The 14,726-nt window shown below is 53.7% G+C and overlaps 2 protein-coding genes across 4 annotated transcripts in view; one reads left to right on the plus strand and one right to left on the minus strand.

Moving 5' to 3' along the window:
- The window catches only part of SYNE3 (spectrin repeat containing nuclear envelope family member 3), a 978,380-nt gene that overhangs the window by 719,915 nt on the left and 243,739 nt on the right, over positions 1–14,726 (plus strand). The gene's annotated exons all lie outside the window — the stretch shown is intronic.
- Positions 567–9,790, minus strand: SERPINA3 (serpin family A member 3). 3 transcript variants are annotated; one of them, XM_082733272.1, is made up of 6 exons: positions 9,636–9,689; positions 8,814–8,997; positions 7,480–8,133; positions 4,020–4,293; positions 1,956–2,106; positions 567–976 (listed from the first exon to the last, which is right to left on the minus strand). In XM_082733272.1, the coding sequence occupies exons 3-6, from the start codon at positions 8,114–8,116 to the stop codon at positions 773–775; spliced, it is 1,266 nt and encodes a 421-aa protein (XP_082589398.1). In that variant the 5' UTR covers positions 8,117–8,133; positions 8,814–8,997; positions 9,636–9,689; the 3' UTR covers positions 567–772. The 3 variants fall into 3 exon arrangements, with proteins under 3 accessions (XP_082589398.1, XP_082589396.1, XP_082589397.1); XM_082733270.1 differs by lacking the exon at positions 8,814–8,997 and having other exon boundaries at positions 9,636–9,790; XM_082733271.1 differs by lacking the exon at positions 8,814–8,997 and having other exon boundaries at positions 9,640–9,758.

Genomic DNA, 14,726 nt, shown 5'->3' on the forward strand with positions numbered 1-14,726 from the left:
TTTCGATGCCAAACAGCTATGGAGTGGTGTTGACAGTTGTAGACTCCCTGAGCCGCCCCCACCATCACCCAGTTCCTGGTAACTCCAGCAGAGGGATGACTGCGTGGCTTTAGCAGCAGCAGCTGTCCACAGGTCGCTCATTTTCTCCCGCCCTCCATGCCAGCTGCTGAGGGGTTTGTTTCTTGGGCAGCAGTTGGAACTCATGAGGCATGTGTCAGGCTCTGGCCAGGAACTTAGCTACTCTCCCCAGATTGGGGGTGTCGGGGGGTGGGTAAAAAGGAGGGATCCTGGAAGAGAGAAGGTCCTAAGACCTTCTAGGGGGTCTACCAGATGGGGTCAGGGTCGGGGGTCAGCATGTGGCCACATCCTGAGGCCTGAGGTCCAGGGGGGCTTGGCCACAGGCACAAAGCCTGCTTCCGGCCAGGCTTCTGCAGCTGAAGGCCGAGGGGCCCCAAGCCTGGGTGAGACTGAGCCCAGTGGGAGGTCTTGGAGCTTAGGCTCCAGGCACAGGCAGCTACAGGGGTCTGGAGTCAGGAAGATCAGGATAGAAAGACACAAAGAAAGTGTCCGGTCTGAGAAAGAGAGTTTATTGCCATCTGGAGGTCTCAGAGCCTCTGATCAAAAAGTCCCGAGGCTCCCAGGGCACATGGAAGCCACCAGAATCATTGTCACCTTCTAAGGGATGAGCAAGGATGGGCCTGGCCTGTGGCTCTTTGGTGCATGGCGGCTCAGGCTGCATCAGAGACCTGGCACCTGAGAAGGAGGGGCAGCCCTAAGCTTGGTTGGGGTTGGTGACTTTGCCCCAGAAGAGGATGTTCTTGGTATCTCTGTGAAGTATGCACACAAGAAAGGGTCTGTTGAAATGCACAGTCATCAGTGGACCCATTTTTCCGGACAATAAAATAATTTTACTTCCCGTGGCGGCCGCGGCTTCCGTGCCCTCCTCCGCCACATCGAGCAGGGCCTTGTGGACCACCTGTGGGAACACGAGAGCATAATGCACTGTAGGTCTGGTGGGTGAGGGGTGAGGGGCTCGCCTGAGAGCCCGGAGGGGACAGACATTCACGCAGCCTTGACCCTGGCCCATCACGGATTGGCAGGGCGTGGTGGGGGGGTGTTCCTCCTGACAGCCCTGTCCCTGGTTCTGAGTGGTTCTGATGCACAGATACACAAACTGAGGCTCCCAGGCTGTGAGGGGTCGCGAAGGATCGTGAAGATAAAGGGGAGGGGCCCCCTGATCCGGAAGCCCCTCTGTCTGAATGCAGAGACTGTGCTGCCCCCCAAACACTCACTACTGAGAAGAGAACAATCGCAAGTGACTTTCTAGCAGCCTCTCCACCTGAAGCAGCTGCTGCGGATGTCCCTGGGGACCCACGGGCCTCCCTGCTCTTAGCCCCGTCTGCAATGACCTTGGCGCCCTGGGCTACTTTGTATAGATGTGGCTTCACATCCCTGAACCCCATAGGCCCCTCTACACACCTCCCTCCATGACCATGTCTTTTGGAAGGAGGGGTGCAGAGGGGGGCAGACACCTTGCCTCATTCCGAGGACCTTGTTTTCGGAGCACAATGCAAGGGACCCTCTGTCTTTCTTCCACACCCCTCACACCTGCCATTCACACTCCCATTTTACAGGAAAACTGAGGCATCCAGCACTTGAAGTATTGGCTGCTGTAGGCAGTAAAAGGGGCAGTGTGGATGGGCTGGGATCCATCCCTAGTTCACACCAGGCCCTTCCCCATGAATGGCTTCGGGGTCACAGTATATTACAGGGGAGGTGGGGACCCAACATGCTTGCCACACAGCTCTCCTGAGCTTGGGGCAGACCCACGAGGGGGTCGGCGTAATGAGAGATGCTGTTATTCACGCAAATTCAAGGTCATCCAGTTGTCCGCCTTGCCTTTACCATTCAAGCTCAGATACAGGGGACAAATGATCTAACGTCTTAACACTCACCTGGGAAACTGCCAGGTTCTTCTCCCCTGTGACTCCTGACAGGTCGGCCTGGGGGGTGAAGACTTCCCTCACGCCCAGCTGGGGAAGTATCTCTTCCAGATTATAGCTGCTGGAGATGGAAAACTTCGGCAGGTAGAGGTTGTCTATCGTCCTAGGAAGGGAGAAACAAGAACTTGAACACCTGCTTGCCTCAAGGCTCGCCTTCTCCCACCTCAAGGCATGGTCTTCCCTGGTTTCCTTTCTGACCACCCCCTTCTTGCTGGAAAGAAGAGCTCATTTCCTCAGTTTCTTGACCTCTCATGCTGAAGTGACTGCGTTCGAAGGTCCTGGAGGGATCCTGAGACTAGCAAAGGAAGGTCCCCATCTTGGCTGTCTGGTGAGCTCCGTGAAAGCAGTAAGATTTCTGCTTCGGGGCAGAGCTGCTGGTGAGTTCTTAGAGCAAGAGCAGATACCTTCCATCTACAAGCCTTGCTCTTGCTCTCTCTCTCTCTGTTTATATCTCTAAGACTTCTGTCATGGTCTGCCTGCTTTGACACGTACCAGATCCGAGGAGGCTGTGACTCCCAGCAAACCCTGAGTCCCACGAACAGGGAAGGTATCAGTTTCTCTCCATATTCATTCATTCACCACCCCCTCCCTTCACTCAACACACATTCACTGAGCACCCACAAAGGGCTAGAACTGTGTTAAGTCAGGTGTCCTCAGTGCTTTGTGAATCAGAGGCGTGTGAAGAAAGTTCTAGCCATTCACAACGAATCATCAGCCCCGGCCAGGTGGGAGCTAGACACCGCCTCCCCGTGGCCCCACCCTCAAGGACCAGGCCCAGAATTCACTCTGCTTTGTGGGTCCTCCTTGACTTCAGTCTTCCCAATTCCATATCCTAGCCTGTCTCTAACCTCAGGTTCATCTGAAACTTGACCGCCTCTGACATGTCTCACGTGGATCGCTGCCCTGGGCTCCTCGCCGGTCGTCCTGCCTCCCTGCTGGTCCTTGTGGTCTATTCTCCACTCAGCCTCCTAAGTGATCTATTTAAAAACAATACTCAGGACATCCACTCTATGGCCCAAGACCTTGGGATGAGTCCTTGTTTCACTTAGAGGAGGAAGAGGCAAGGTTCCCAGGGGTCTGCAGGGCGCTCCTGAATCCAAGCCGTCCCGGTGGACCCCCTGACTTCTCCGGATTCTTGCGCTGCTCCAGCCTCTCTCTCACCTCACTAACCCTCAAACTCACCAGACTTTGCACAGAGGCTTTGCATTGACTGTTCCCTCTGCCAAGAATGCTTTTCCCCAACCTACCCACAGGGCTCGGGCCCTCACCCCTTTCATATCAATGCTCAAATATCACCTAATGGTGATCCTATTTAAAACCACGAACTACCTCCTGGTTGGTGCAGTTTTCCTTGTCATTTTACCCCACTCTATCATCTACCCACACGCCCTCAGTTCTTAATGTTGAACATACTAAATAACTGACCTATTTGTTATATCCCTCTATTTTCTCATTTCCCAGTGACAAAGTAAGCTCCATGAGAACAGGAGATTTTTGGTGTAATTGCAGACATGTCATCCGGGTCTAAACCAGTGCCTGGTGCCTACTAGGAGCTTCATTAACCTACGTGACCTGTGCCAAATGGATGAACAGATTAATGAATGAATGTTAACAGCCAGCGCAGAGCTGGTGCTTGGAGCCCGTTCTGGCTTTGGCCTTCAGCTGATCGCGGAACCATCTGTCCCCTCTGGCTTCAAGAGGTCAAGACAAGGAGAGGGCAAGCATGAGGACTGGGTTGAGTTAAGGAGTCCCCGGGACCTGAACATGTCGATGTCAGAGGCAGCATCACCCCTGTCCCATTCAAGGTCATCATGTCTCCTAGAACAAACATTTTCAGGCTCAAAGCCACACAGACAGCCAGGGCAGGGTGTCCCCAAGCTCCACCTGTGTTGGGATGGCTTCCCTAGGGAGGAAGGAGGCCCTGGGTGCTGGGGGTGCAGGGAGTCCAGGAGCGGGGGGAAGCGGGAGCGCCTGAGAAGGGAGGAAGGAGGGATGGCCTCATCCCCAGGTCGTCACCTCATCTGCAATGAGTCTGTCCACCTCCTCAGTGTCTCCGGGAGCAGGCTGGCCTCCACCGCCCCCATGCTGCCCTGGTCGGGGAGGATGAAGAGCGCGCTGTCCGTACTGGTGTACGGGAGCTCCACCATCGTGCAGCCCAGTGCCTCGTCTCGGAAGTAAGGTGACCACACGTCCTCCAGGCTCATCATGGGCACCTTTACCGACCTGCTCTTGCTCACGTAGAACTTGGACTTGAAAGTGTCTCGGGGATCAAAGGGTGTCTTCCATTTGGCTGAAGGTCAGAGAACTCTATGAACACAAGGGCTGCCCTGCTCCGACCCCTCCTCCACCCGGGTTCTCTGGGTGATGGATTCACTCCGAGTGCCACCAGCCCTGCCACTGGCCCTACCTTGGTCTGTGGAACATGCTGGCAAGTGGGTAGGCCACTGGGGACAGGGGTGATAAGCCACACAGGTCTGGTTGGGACGTGACAGTGAGACAAAGACCTGGTTAACTGTGGTAAGTGAGAGACTGACAGGAGTTTGGGAATAGTGGGTGCAAAACAGAGGTGGGGGAGAGGCAGGAGAGGAGACCCCGAGCACTGTGAGGGGTGGCAGCAGGGGGAGCAGGGGGAGGAATGGGGAATCCCTGACCCTCTAAAAGGGATAATACTAGTAACTCACTGGTAGTCGTCGGCGTTATAATGTACACACATGCCCACAGCCTGGTCAAACACGGAGCAAATGGGGAATTTGACGGCGGGACAGAGCTTGACTGAGGGGGGAGGCCATAGGGCTCCCCAGGAAGGGCATAGGGCATCCCCAGGAAGACTGGAGCTTTCAGTGCGGCGGGGGTGGGGAGAGCTCTTGGGGAGACTAGAGGCTGGGGGCTTGCTGGGGAATGTGCACACCCCCTCACCCTCCCACCCACACACCACTGTTGGAGGCAGGAGAGGAAGGGAAAGCCAGGCCAGCTGGTGTGTCCCTAGGGCAGGCAGAGTGTTAGGAGGGGCAAATCAGGAGACACATAGAACAAGCAGCACATCGGGCCTGGATTAGCTTTATAGGGAAATCTTGTTTCAGGCCTTCATCCGCAGCCAGAAACACAGGCCCTGGGAGGATTTGCCCCAGGACTCAGCCATAACCCCCAGTGCAGGCTTTCGGTGACTCCACCCAGCTCCTGATCACCCACGACTCCATGACGCTTCTATGGGTCTCTGTCTATTTTTGGTGCCCATGGGGACCAGGGCTCCACAGGGCGGACTCTGTCTGTGCACGCCCCGCCTCTTCAGATCTCATGGGCTGGGGGACTTGTGTTTCTCAAGTTCTGACCCATGGGACCAGGCCCTAGACCAACTGGAACTTGAGAATGGGCCCTGCCCGGGATCCTGCCCTTCCCCAAGGTCCTTCTCCCAATGGTGACCCAGCTGATACCACCCCCAAGATGATGGGGGGCACTGTTGCAGAACCCTGGGATGGCCAGGTTCCTTAAATGCTGTCTTCCCATGTAGACGGGACCTCCCTCCCCACCCCACCTGCCCCACACTGAGTCCCTGGCTAGGACAGCCCCAGGTCAGAATGGCCCAGCAGTGCCCAGGCAGAGGGCTTCCTGAGCCTATGCACAGGCCCCTCTTCAGGGAGGAAGCTGAAGTTCATGCCCAGCCTGGAGGGATGTAAGAGGCCACTCCTTCCTCCTGGGAGCCAGGCACGTTTGAGTCAGAGTAAAAAAGCGCCAATCTCCCTCAGACAAAGGGTTGCTGGGCCCCTCTGCAGGGACTTCCTACAGTGGCAGAACGTCATTCGGAAAACCCTAAGACTAAGCGGGAACCCACGGAATGGGAGAAGATATTTGCAAATGGCAGGACAGATAAAGGGCTGATATCCAAGATCTATAAAGATTGTCTCAAACTCAGCACCCAAAACTCAAATAACCCAGTCAAAAAATGGGCAGAAGACATGAACAGACACTTCTCCAAAGAAGACATAGAGATGGCCAATAGACACATGAAAAAGTGTTCCACATCACTAGCCATCAGGGAGATTCAAATCAAAACCACATGGAGGGGCACCTGGGTGGCTCAGTGGGTTAAGCCTCTGCCTTCGGCTCAGGTCATGATCTCAGGGTCCTGGGATCGAGTCCCACGTTGGGCTCTCTGCTCGGCAGGGAGCCTGCTTCCTCCCCTCTCTGCCTACTTGTAATCTCTCTGTTAAAAAAATAAAATCTTAAAAAAAAATAAAAAATAAAAAATAAAAAATAAAAAAACAAAACCACATGGAGATACCAGTGGTACCTAACATGTCAGTTAGAATGGCAAAGATTAACAAGACAAGAAACAACAAGTGTTGGCAAGGATGTGGAGAAAGGGGAAACCTCTTACACTGTTGGTGGGAATACAAGTTGGTGCAGCCAATTTGGAGAACAGTGTGGAGATTCCTTAAGAAATTAAAAATAGAGCTACCCCATGACCCTGCCATTGCGCTACTGGGTATTTACCCCAAAGATACAGATGTAGTGAAAAGAAGGGGCACGTACACCCCAATGTTCATAGCAGCAATGTCCACAATAGCCAAACTATGGAAGGAGCTGAGATGCCCTTCAACAGACGAATGGATAAAGAAGATGTGGTCCATATATACAATGGAAGATTATTCAGCCATCAGGAAGAATGAATACCCACCATTTGTATCAATACTGATGGAACTTGAGGAGATTATGCTGAGTGAAATAAGTCAAGCAGAGAGAGTCAATTGTCACATGGTTTCACTCATATGTAGAACATAAGGATTAGCATGGAGGACATTAGAGGAAAGAAGGGGAAACTGAAAGGAGGGATATCAGAGGGGGTGAGGAACCATGAGAGACTATGAACTCTGGAAAACAATCTGAGGGTTTCAGAGCGGGGGTTGTGGGGGAATGGGGTAGTCTGGTGTTGGGTACTGACGAGGGCACATGATCTAATGAGTGCTGGGTGTTATATGCAACTAATGAATCACTGAACACTGCATCAAAAACTAATGATGTACTCTACAGTGGCTAACTGAACATAATATAAAAAATGTAAATAAAATAAAATAAATTTTAAAAATCCTAAGGGCGCCTGGGTGGCTCAGTGGGTTAAGCCGCTGCCTTCGGCTCAGGTCATGATCTCAGGGTCCTGGGATGGAGCCCCACATCGGGCTCTCTGCTCAGCAGGGAGCCTGCTTCCTCCTCTCTCTCTCTGCCTGCCTCTCTGCCTACTTGTGATCTCTCTCTGTCAAATAAATAAATAAAATCTTAAAAAAAAAATCCTAAGAGAAAACAATGCCTTCAGGCAGGGCGGGGCCTCAGGGACCTACCTCCTCCCCTCCCCCACCCCAGACCAGAGGCACCTGCTCCATGGTGGTTTCCCCAATAACACGGTTGGCTACACCAGGCCAGAATAAGGCCCCAAAGTCTCAGAACTAAAACTCTGCTTCCAAACCCTAAGCCAGGCACTCACCTTTAAGGAAGATGTAGTTCACCAAGACCATGGCTGTGTTCAGGTCAAGGTCCTTGACCAGATCCACAATTCTCCCCTGGGTCTGATTCTTCACATAGTCATTGATGAGCTTCTTGGCCGCGGCAGATTCCTGGAAGTTGGTGGAGAAGGCCTCAGAGGCGTAGAGCACCCTGGCATCTTCCATGAACTTCTCCAGCAGCTTGAGCGACTCACTGACGAACATGGCGTTGCCAACGCTCAGCTGCAGCTCATTGCTGGGTTGGCGGAGGGTTCGAAGCAGGTGCTGGAAACCCCGGTGGATTTCAGTGTCTGGGGTCTCTGTGAGGTTGAACTTGAGGCCTTCGAGGATCTCCGTCAGGGTGGTGTTTTGGGCCCCCAGGGATAGGAAGGCCAAGGCAATAGAGATGCTTAGCGGGGAGAAGATGACATTCTTGTTGGGGGTCCTCGCAGCCAGTTGCTTATAGAGGCTGAGGGCGAAGTCAGTGTTGCTGGAGGCTAATCGGAGGCTGTCCACAGGAGTCTCATTGTGTAGGTCCTCCTGGGTCACATTTGGAGGGTCAAGCACGCCGCCCGGGGCGCAGTGGACAGGGGGGCAGAGCCCAGCCACCAGGAGCCCCAGAGCCAAGAGGAGCCACATCCCCTCTGTCCTCAGTTCTGTAAAACAAAGCTCCTTTAAGTGTTGGGGGGCCAGATGGTGCCCCAACTGCCTCTCACTGCTCCCTCCGCCCCCACCGTGTGGCCTGTGTTCCAGCCTCTGCTTCTGTTAGCTTTGTGACTTTCCTGGGTAGGCACGCTCATAGGCACCCAACATACACGATTACGTGACCCTCGAGGTACGTGCTGTACGTACTTTACGTACTGTAATTTTGCCCTTTTCCCCAAGGGAGAAACTGGGTGCAGAGCAGAAAGGGGCTCACTCACAGTCGCCACAGCAAGTGGGAGAGCAGAGGGAGGAAAGTGGTCAGCCTGGCTCCCGACTCCTGGTTGGGGGAGACCAGGGTGGGCTTCAGAGCTGCAGAGACCTGGACTGGGATTTCATGTGGGCTACTTGCCATTGCTGTGTGTTGACAAGTAAGTGACTGACCCTCTCTGAGCCTTGGTTCCCACCTCCGTACAACACGCTGAGTAGCTCCCATGAGACAAACCAGGAAGGTGCTGGGCTCCTAACGGGGTTGCCGAGGCGTCCTTCCTCCCACAGGCCACCCACTCTCTGAAACTTCCCACCAGGCCAGAGCTGTGGGTCCGCGGGGAGAGAGGATGGAGGTACTGCTGGAAAGAGCCGGAGAGAGGGGCTGAGTTCAAAGCCGGTGACAGCAGCCAACAGGGTTGTTTACCTTCAGCCTTGGTCTACTCAAGCCCAGAGCGCAGAAGAGAAAAGGTCAGCTTCAGAGGTAGGGAGGGGAGCCCGGGAAGGGGAGGGGAGCTGAGCTGAACTGCCTTCCATCAACAGGCCTGTGGGAGGAGGAGCCCAGGAGCTGCAGCTTCTGGAATTGCCTCCTTGGTCTGCTTACCCTGGGGCTAATGCAACTGAATCTTTGAAAGAGTTAAACATCCCCCCGCCCCGCCCCCGCATCATTTCTGGAGAAAAAGAACTTTGTTTGGGCACGTTGGCAGGCTGGCTCTGTTTCTGAGCAGCCTGTTTTTCAGTGGCTGGACGGACACTGCCGGCCTGTCTGTCTGCCTGTCTGCTTGGCCAGGGGCCTTGGAGGGGAGAGGAGCTGAGGGACAGTCCTCCCTAGAGATTCCCTGGACTCTGCCCAGAGGGACCCCCACATCCATCTGGTGTGCATCTCGCTGTGAGACCAGTGCCTGGTCCCAGAAAAGGGGAGGGGGGGTCTCGTGTCCCCGGGGGGAGTTGCCTTCCAGAGTGTCCGCTGTGGGGGGGTACAGAGGTGGCTAAACTCAGAATCCCATAGTGTGAGGCAGAAACCATCAAAGAGGCCCTTGGGGTATGCCCCCTTTTGCAGGTGGGAAAGCTCAGACCCAGATGGAAGACATGTCTTTACAGGGCATGGCCTTTGTGTCCAGCCCTACAGCTGTCCCCAGCGCTCTGGGACGCCCTTGCCAGGCTCCCTCCTGCCTCAGAGGCTCCAGACCAAGGCCTAGAACCTCTCTAGAAAAATGGGTTCCTTTGTTCCCGGGATATCACGGATTACCTGCCTTTGCTGCTGGCTGTCCTCAGCGGATTCCAAAGCCACCGCCTGCCCAGAGTGCTAGATTTTCATGGGCGCTGACTCCTATTTACCCGTGCGAAGAGCTCCTCCCCTTGCTTGGGAAATGTTGGCAAGGACACCGAAGTGTCTGTTTTCACCTGGAGTGGCCAAATAATCATTTCTGGTAACATGAATTCATCAGAGCCAGTGGAATCAGCCAGTTACAGGAACAGCCCCCAACTGGCTTCTTAGAACAAAACAAAAAGCAACTTTCCCCTTTCATTTTTGTCTTATGTTTATGAAATAGTCATTGAGGAGCATGTGAAAACTGAGAAAATACACAGAAGGACGTTGATAATGGTCCCCCAAATTTCATCCCCCAGGTAACATCTCGCAATTTCTGTTACAAGTCACTTTCTTTGACATGTGCGTGTATGTGGTGTGAAACTTCCTCCACACACTCAGATATATTTTTTAAAATGCAGCACACTGTATTTGCCTGTAGATGGATTTGCGTTTTGAGGCACCCCTCCCCTGTTCCCAGATTGAGGGTGTCAGTCTGAGGAGCTTGAGCATAGGGGAGCATAGGGGAGCACAGGTGTTGGGGGCCTCTGGTCTCAGGCACCCTCCATCCTGGGCGGCTTTCTCTTCATCCGAGGGCCCTTCCACTCTTGATTCGTACTCAGAGATGTAGTGACCTTGAGGTCTCCTTGGGCTTTCTCCCCGGCCTTTCTTGGGCTCCTGAGAAAACCTTCTCCTTGACCCTCATGGTCACGACCCTCCATCCATGACAAACTTGGACAGACGTAGGGTGCCACAGAGCACAGCTTGGAAACCACCAGGTTGTCCGTAAGGGTGTGGCTGTGGCCTGCCGGGAATGTTGCCAGCTGGGTGGCCTCAAGCAACTGGAAATCCCTCAGGCTTAACCTCCCCATCGCTACAAAGCAGATAGTGACATTTTCCTGGCAGGGTGATGCAAAGGGTACATGACATAACACAGATCGTAAGCTTCCTTCTGACAGGACTGTTCGTGCTGTGCCGTGTCTTGAGGTCCTTACCAAGTACGTGCTGGCCGATAAGCACTGAGGTGACTAAGGAGAGTTCCGGCCCCCTCCTTCCTGAAAAGGTGACTTAATTTCCTTTTAGTTTCCATATATTTTCAGAATTGAATACATAGTAAAATCTTACACAGAATCCCAGGGTCTCCTGGGTGGCTCAGTCAGTGAAGCATCTGCCTTCGGCTCAGGTCATGATCCCAGGGTCCTGGGATTGAGTCCCACGTCAGGCTCCCTGCTCAGTGAAGAGCTTCCTTCTCCCTCTCCCTCTGCCCCTCCCCCTGCCTATGCTCTCTCACTGTCATATAAATAAACAAGATATTTTTTAAAAAATTACTCAGACCCCTTGTATGCAAATAATGAATCATGGAACACTCCATCAAAAACTAATGATACACTATATGGTGACTAACATGACATAATAAAAATTACACAGAACCCCACAGAAATAGTGGTTAAAACAAGGCTACAGTTTATTTCTCACTCACATCCGTTCAGGTGTGGACGTGGGTTGATTCGGCAGCTCCACTTGGTCGGGGGCTCGGACTCCTTCTCTTCTGTGGCTCTGCCATTCCTGGGGTATGTTTGCTGCGTCTTCCCCCTCCTCCTCCTTCCACTCTATCCTACCAACTACAGAGAAGCCCTTCCCCAGTGGAATCTCCTCTCTCTCTCTCCCTCTCCTTCTCTTTCTTGTTCCCAAAGCCTCCCAAACCTGAACCCTCTACTTCTCCCGAGACCTGAAATCATCATTCATTGGTTCAGGGCTATCAGGTGACCCCGTGGGTGGGGCCGGGTGGGGGTGCCTCGTCCGCCAGCAGAACATCTACTAGAACATCAGTGCCTGCCGTTCCTGGACTGACCGCCTCTTTGTATAGCCCCAGTCCCTCGTTTTGTTGAGTAGATCTCTGTCCCTTTTCCATCTCAAGCATTGTCACCAAACCTTGGGCTGTGCCAGCCTCCCGAAAAGGGAGTGTATGACTTGCCCAAGGACCCTTCGCTGTTAAATGGTGGAGCTGGTGGAGTTTGGGCAAAATCAACCCGATGTCAAATCCAGGCTCTCCGTACCTTTCCATGCTCAAAAAAAGAAAAAAAAGAAAAGCGTTTCCATCCTTGAACTTATGACAGAAAATGCCAATCTTGGGAGTACAATTCTCTTAAGATTTTATGTATCTATTTTAGAGAAAGTGAGAGCAGGGAGGGATAGAGGGGGAGTGGGAGAGAAAAATAATCTGAAGCAGAATCCACACTGAGTATAGCGCCCAGCCCCATGGGACTTGATCCCACGACCTCGAGATCATGACCTGAGCCAAAACCAAGAGTCAGACACTTCACTGACCGAGCCACCCAGGCGCCCCTTGGGAATATAATTTTCTCTTAAAGATTTTATTTATTTGAGAGAGAGAACAGTGAGAGACAGCATGAGGGGAGAAGGTTAGAGGGAGAAGCAGAGTCCCCATGCAGCTGGGAGCCCCACTATGGGACTCGATCTCAGGACTCTGGGACCACGACCTGAGCTGAAGACAGTTGCCCAAGCAACTGAACCACCCAGGTACCCCGGGAATATAATTCTTGTACAGGTGTTGAGGACACCTTTTTTTTTTTTTTTTTTTTTAGAAGTGGAAAGTGAGTTTAATGATTCTTTAAGACTTAAAACCTTTTGGTACTGATCCTGGATAGAACAACTTTCACATCATATAAGGCCCCAAACATTATAGCAAATCCATGAAACTATTTACATTGTAAACAGCAGTTTATTTTCATGTATATCTATGTTATGCAAATTAAACAATAAGGCCACCATGTTAAAGAAGACTGGTTTCCAATGCATGAGGACACTTTTTTAAAAAAAAGATTTTATTTATTTATTTGGCAGACAGAGATCATGAGTAGGCAGAGGCAGGCAGAGAAAGAGGGGGAAGCAGGCTTCCTGCTGAGTAGAGAGCCCGATGCGGGGCTCGATCCCAGGACCCTGGGATCATGGCCTGAGCCGAAGGCAGACGCTTTAACCCATTGAGCCACCCAGGTGACCCAGAGGACACTATTTTTATAAGGTGTGGCTTGTCCGTAGGTCTGAGTAGGGAAGGCTGCCTCTTTAATGTGGATTGGGGTCCCAGCTGAACAGGGGCTGTCCTGGCCTGTCCCCATGTCCTACCTGGGACAACAGATGGGCATTTTTCTCGGACTTGAGATGGACCGAGGTGAGCAGCCCAAAGGGAGCTGGAAAGTTCCACTTGGCTTTGCTGGGGTCAGGGCCAAGGTCTCCAGCAGCCTACTGCTGGGGCTCAGGGCAGTGAGGAGAGAGACAGGCAGAGACAGGCAGTTGCACCTGCCTCAAAGGGGAAGATGAGAAAGTCAGACCACAGGGGCTCAGCCCGGACCTGAGGCTGGCAGGTGCTCTGTCTGTAAGACAGTCACTCCTACTGTCCCCAGCCACCTATGGCATCCATCAAGACTGGACTGACTTGGGTCTTGCAAACGTGACCATTGTGCTCTGTTGACCGCTTTCCATAGTTCTCGCCTTCCCATTGTTCTCACCGATTTCCGAATGCCAGCTGGGCACAGGCAGGCTCCAGGAAGCCTTAGGAAAAGAGTTGGGCACCCCATATGGGCTGCAGTTGCATGTGGAAAAGAGTGTACTTCTGGGACACGACCAGGGCAGGGGTGGGTGGCAGGAACCCGGGTAAGAAGGTGTCCCACCTCCGCAGAGCAGGTGAGGCTGGGAGGGACAAAGGCCAGATCCTTCCAGAGAGCTTCTTCCTGGAGGCTGGGGAGGCGGCGGTCATGGGAAGGGCCCCACCCAGCCAGGCTCCTCCCGCGTCACAGCTCTGCCACCACCTACCATCTGGGTGACTTGAGGCTGGTCCTTTCACCTCTGTGAAACTCCTTTGTCAATCATCGCCCCTTAAATAATTCTTAGGAAGCAGAAATGAGACCCTGATGACTGCCCAGGCCCCAGAGCGGGTCGTGCCTTCTCTCCTCCAGGCCAGTGAGTGGACTCAGCTGCTGGCTGGAAAAGGACAGAGGGCGGCTGCTGTCCCCGACACTCAGTCCTCTCTCTGGCTGTGTTTGCGCTGACCTGGTTTCCTGTGGCTGGAGATCTGGCTGCGGATCGGAGGCATGTTTGCCAGTTCCCCTCAGCTCCGCCCTGACTGTGCCCCCGTGAATTCCGGGTGCCCGTGGGAGGATCTGGCCGAGCAGGAGCAGGGACACGTCCCACCTCTGTTTTGCTTGCAGCTTGGTCATCTGTCCCTTTAAGGAGGGAGCCGCTTGCCATCACCTGCTTTCATTTCCTGTTCTAGGTGGCATCTGAGGACTCCTGGTGAACAGGGACTTTGGGTTCAGAGCAGCCCTGTCCCCGACTTACCCCTGACACCCTGAGGTACCCTGAGTTTTACATCTGAGGGAAATCGAGGCACAGAGAGATGGTGCAGGTTCCGGGCGGCAGGGAGCCCACGCCCCTGCCCTCTCTGAGAGACATGGTGTCCATCCTGGCTGGCCTAGGCCCAGCCCCACGGTGGTGGCCCACCAACCTCAGACCCGACAGCCCGGCTGAAGGCAGCTTTGTCCTCGCTCTGTGCCAGCCCATTGGCCGGGTCCCCGCATTTGGTCCGGAAAACACGGCTGGTGGCCGGGCAGTGGGTGAGAGTTTCCGATGTTAGGGTCGCGGGACGGGAGGGGGACCATAAGCTGCAGAGCTCTTGGTAAACCCAGGTATGGTTGAGGGGAAGCCCTTGTGAGCCCCCACTTGGTCCCACACCCCCTCCAGCACTCTGGGCTGGCCTCAGACCCTCTCCCAGGCCGCAGGCCCTTCCCAGTCCCCCGGTCTGGAGGGTGTCCCATCACTCAGCTCCCACATCTCACCTGGGGGGATGTGGCTCTTTCCAAGCTCCAGAGATTTCTGGTAAAAAGAATGTGGACACCACTGTCTCCTTGGCGCCTCTCCTTCGTGATCCCTGAAAAGGATCACACCGTGAATCGGACCCCCTGCTGTCCCCTGCCCACCCCCAACCTGCCTGTTCCTTCCTGCCTCCCAGTGCGT

This window comes from Mustela nivalis, assembly GCF_964662115.1.
Source record: "Mustela nivalis genome assembly, chromosome: 6".
In the NCBI taxonomy this organism is placed as follows: domain Eukaryota; kingdom Metazoa; phylum Chordata; class Mammalia; order Carnivora; family Mustelidae; genus Mustela; species Mustela nivalis.